The sequence below is a fragment of the Palaemon carinicauda genome, chromosome 2 (genome assembly GCF_036898095.1).
Source record: "Palaemon carinicauda isolate YSFRI2023 chromosome 2, ASM3689809v2, whole genome shotgun sequence".
In the NCBI taxonomy this organism is placed as follows: domain Eukaryota; kingdom Metazoa; phylum Arthropoda; class Malacostraca; order Decapoda; family Palaemonidae; genus Palaemon; species Palaemon carinicauda.
In genome coordinates, this window is record NC_090726.1 from 198450889 (window position 1) to 198455888 (window position 5000).

The 5000-nt window shown below is 29.0% G+C and overlaps 1 protein-coding gene across 2 annotated transcripts in view; it reads right to left on the minus strand.

Moving 5' to 3' along the window:
- rdgC (retinal degeneration C) overlaps positions 1-5000 on the minus strand; it is a 180733-nt gene that overhangs the window by 5310 nt on the left and 170423 nt on the right. For both annotated transcript variants that reach the window (XM_068361016.1, XM_068361008.1), the window contains 3 exons: positions 4017-4145; positions 3133-3318; positions 1095-1213 (listed from right to left, as the gene is read on the minus strand). In XM_068361016.1, coding sequence (XP_068217117.1) covers positions 1095-1213; positions 3133-3318; positions 4017-4145 — 434 coding nt within the window. The remainder of the gene's footprint in view (positions 1-1094; positions 1214-3132; positions 3319-4016; positions 4146-5000) is intronic.

Genomic DNA, 5000 nt, shown 5'->3' on the forward strand with positions numbered 1-5000 from the left:
CCCTGCCACTTATTCTTACAGTAAAAATGGCGATTGGTCTTTAGCACGAAAGGCAATGATGGATATTCTAATTGCAGTCTTTATTATTATTATTAATACTGTGTAGTATTGAGCCTCATGATGGAGAAGGCCTGGCTATTAGAATTAACTGCCTGCCTAGTATTACGAACAGGATAGAATTATCCAGGGAGATCTGAATGTAAAGGATGGTCAGAGTTATGAAAAATCTTATGCAACATGCATAATGAACTAATTGAACGACGGTGCCAGAGATTAATATCTAGATCAGGAATGAAAAATTTAATAGACCGTAAGTTTCTGTCCAACAAATTAAGAAGGTAATAATGATGGATAGTCTAGAGACTGCAAAAGATTTAAGGGAAGGAAAAGAAGACGATGGACTCACAAGCTAAGAAAATATGGTGTTATAGACAGGCATAGAAAGACCATAAACAGAAGCCAGTGGAAGAAGGATATGAATGAGGTTTTTGTCCTGCATAGGACTAGATATGGTTGATGATGATTATGATGAGGAGGAGGAGTCTAACTGCAGTCTTTAGAATTAATAGTAATGTTGATTGATAATTCAACAGCATCTTGATGTTCAAAACTACTACTGTAGATTTCAAAAATTTGGATGGTGCTGGGCTAGGGGTAAATAATAAATGATAAATAATAATAAATAAATAACAATAAATAATAAATAATAAATAATAATAAATAATAATAATAATAATAACAATAACAACAAAATCAACAACAACAACAACAACAACAACAACAACTACAATAATAATAATAATAAACAATAATAATACTAATGATAATAATAATAATAATAACAATAATAAATAATGAAAATAATAATAATAATAATAATAATAATATTAATAATAATAATAATATTAATAATAATAACAACAATAATAAGAAAAATAATAAAAAATAATAATAATAAAAATAATAATAATAATAAATATAATAATAATAATAAAATAATAATAATAAATATAATAATAATAATAAAAAAAATAATAATAATAATAATAATAATAATAATAACACGTCCTCACACCAAATTCAATAATACTTACTTCAAGTCAGCTGTGTACTGAACGAAATGAGGTTCTAGATTTGGGCCTTGGAGTTTCACGTAGGCACCTCTGTTGGACCCAGATTCGTAGTAGTTTGAAGCCGAAAATATCGTCAGACACTGTTGGTGGAAAACAGGTTATTAGTCGCGTTTTAATTCTTTAAAAAAAGGTAATTTTTTAATATCAAATGTAGTAATAATTATAAAAATTTTCCCATTACCACTTGAGTTGGGAAAACAGTTTATTAGTACCGTTATAATTCTTTATAAAAAATTAATCTTTAATATTAAATGCAGTAATAATTATAAAACTTTTCCCAATACCACTTGAGTTGGGAAAACAGTTTATTTGTCTAGTTTTAATACTTAAAAAAGGTAATTTTTTTAATATTAAATGCAGTAATAATTATAAAAATTTTCCCAATACCACTTGAGTTGGGAAAACAGTTTATTAGTCACGTTTTAATTCTTTAAAAAAATAATTTTTAATATTAAATGCAGTAATAATTATGAAAATTTTCCCAATACCACTTGAGTTGGGAAAACAGTTTATTAGTCTAGTTTCAATTCTTAAAAAAAGGTAATTCATAATATCAAATGCAGTAATAATTATTATATAAAATTTTCCCAATAGCACTTGAGTTGGGAAAACAGTTTATTAGTACCGTTTTGATTCTTTATATAAAATTTAATTTTTAATATTAAAGGCAACAATAATTATAAAATTTTTCCCAATAGCACTTGAGTTGGGAAAACAGTTTATTAGTACCGTTTTGATTCTTTATATAAATTGAATTTTTAATATTAAAGGCAACATTAATTATAAAAAATTTTCCCAATACCACTTGAGTTGGGAAAACAGTTTATTAGTACCGTTTTGATTCTTTATAAAAAAAAATAATTTTTAATATTAAATGTAGTAATAATTATTATGAAAAATTTCCCAATAGCATTTGATAAAGAAGCTAAATAAAAAGTTTAGACAATTTTTTCCCAAAAGCTTAGACTTTTTTAAGTTTAGAATTTATCAAGTTTATATATATACTCTTTTTTAAAATGAGACTTTTTAAAAACATTCAGAATTTCTAAAAGGTTTAGACCTTTCTAAATGTTTACTTTTTTCAAGTTTATCCTTTTTCCATAAGTTAAGATTTTTTTTGTGTTTAGTCTTTTCTTTATAAAAGTTTAGTCTTTTTTCAAAAGAAGATTTTATCAAAAGTTTAGTAATATTTTTTCAAAAGTTTATCCTATTCCATAAGTTAAAACTTTTTTGTTTTCAAAAGTTAAACCGTGTTTTTTTTTCTTTAAAGTCAAGTTTTTTTTTTTCCAAAAATTTACGCCTTTTTTTTCCAAAATCTTTTTTTTTTTTTTTTCAAAAGTTAAACCTTTTTGTCGAAAGTTAAGCAATTTTTTCAAAAGTTAAGCCTTTTTTCAAAAGTTAAGCCTTTTTCCAAAGTTAAGCCTTTTTTTCAAAAGTTAAGCCTTTTTTTTCAAAAGTTAAGCCTTTTTTTTTAAAGTTGAGGCTTTTTTTTCAATGGTTAAACCTTTTTTAAAAATTTAAGCCTTCTTTTTTAAAGTTAAGCCTTTTTCAAAAGTTAAGCCTTTTTTCGTAAGTTAAGCCTTTTTTTCAAAAGTTAAGACTTTCTTTTCAAAGATTAAGCCTTTTTTTCAAAGTTAAGCCTTTTTTCAAAGTTAAGCCTTTTTTCAAAGTTAAGCCTTTTTTTCAAAGTTAAGCCTTTTTTTCAAAAGTTAAGCCTTTTTTTTTCAAAATTTAAGCCTTTTTTTTTTTAATTTAAGCCTTCTTTTTTAAAAGTTAAGCCTTTTTTTCGAAAGTTAAGCCCTTTTTCTCAAAAGTTAAGCCTTTTTTCCAAAACTTAAGCCTTTTTTTCCAAAAGTTAAGCCTTTTTTTCAAAATTTAAGACTTCTTTTTTAAAGTTAAGCCTTTTTCAAAAGTTTAAAAGTTAAGCTTTGTTTCCCAAAATTTAAGCCCTTTTTCAAAAGTCAAGCCTTTTTTTTTTTTCCAAAATCTAATCCTTTACCGTATTGTCATGCATGAACTCATAACCTTCCGGTTTGCATTCATGAGACCGAATGAGGAGGGAGAGTCCGTTCTTCTTCAGGAGGTCTCGAGTGATGTCCGGCCCAAAATAACTGCCACCTCCCCTGAAGGAATTCGGTCTGCAGCCCAGGTGGGTCTGTGGGTCACTCCATAATAAATCTAGAACCTGCAAAAAAAAGAGAAAGAAATAAGAGACTCTTTAGCTTTGGTAAGCAGTTAGTCTACGAAAATAAGACTCGGGTCCCTCGTCAGGCTGGGAGAAGCGTAGAGAGGAAAGGTCCACTTTTTTTTTCATTTGTTTGATGTCGGCTACACCCCAAAATTGGGGAAATTGCTTTGGTATATATATATAATATATATATATATATATATATATATATATATATATATATATATATATATATATATATATATATGCAGGGTGCTCCACAAGTAAGTGGAACGTATGCAGAATAGGTTTACGTGTATTTTGGTTTACAATAAAATATAATTGTCAATCCAATAACTGTTAGTAAATATGATTGTACATATATTTAATCTCAAAATAAATGGGGTTATTTACTGTCCACCTACTTTTGGACCACCCTGTATATAAATATGTGTATGTGTGTGTGTGTGTGTGTATGTTTGAGTGTGAAATAAAGATCCCAAAACAAATTTAACACCAAGGAACCATTTATTTCAGATGATTACTCCATCTCTAGTCACTGGCAACCGTTGAAGGCTTGTGTGTACCTTGAGTGTGTGTGTGTTTGTATGTATGTATGTATGTATGTATACATATATATATATATATATATATATATATATATATATAAATTATATATATACACTTATATATTGTTACTGGGTACTCCAACTAACCTGCTTCCATTCAAAAGTAGCGGTGATGAGCCTGACCTCCTTCGCCTCTTCCGTTTCCTCCTCTCCTTCACCAGCTGAGGATGTGTCATCGCTTAATCTCGAGGCCGGGGTCCTTAGGACACTGGTGTACTGGAAGATACGAATGCTTTAGGTTATAAATTGTGTAGCCGGTGTTTTTACATTCTGGAATAATTGTAAACGTTGTAGAAGTGGTGCATTTAGTAGCTGAAAATAACGTGATGGATCTAAGTTTAATAATGTGTCTATATGTGTGCATGTATATATATATATTCATGTATATGTACATATATGCAGGTATCCCCACTACATCGTGGATAAACCAATGGGCTCATTTTCCAAATGTAAGAGTGACTACTTAAAACTGTAGAAAATTTAAAATCATCCAATTCTGGTTGCAGATTGCCTGGTAATGCCGGATGATTTGCTTCCCTTCAGCTATCATCCACTATGATCCGATGCTCTGAAGCCAATGAAAAAGAGAGTAAAAGATGGATAAATGTGAAATTGATAGATATTGTGTACTTGATGAAAAGAAACGATGGCATATAGGCCCAGTTATGAAGCATGTGTCCGGAAAGAACATGCACGAAAAAGGCAAAGATGAAATGCAAAAAAAATATACGCAGAGTATGCTACCGTGAAACATCAAGATTATCAGAGACAAAATAAATGTGATGATAGCACGTCATTAACATTCATCTGATATACCTTAGTGCAGGGGTTCCACAACCATTTTGTTCCTCTGCACCCCATTGGGCATTTTTATAGATTCCTGTGTACCCATAAAACTGAGGATAAAAATAGGAACAATGAAATTGACATTGTGACAATTTTTTTTGTTTAATTTCAATGCAAATTACATCCTGCATTGGCCAGAACTGGCTATTCTCTAAGATCCAATGTACCCACTGACGAGGAAGAATATATCACTGGGGTACATGTAATTTAAAAACAAATACTTTA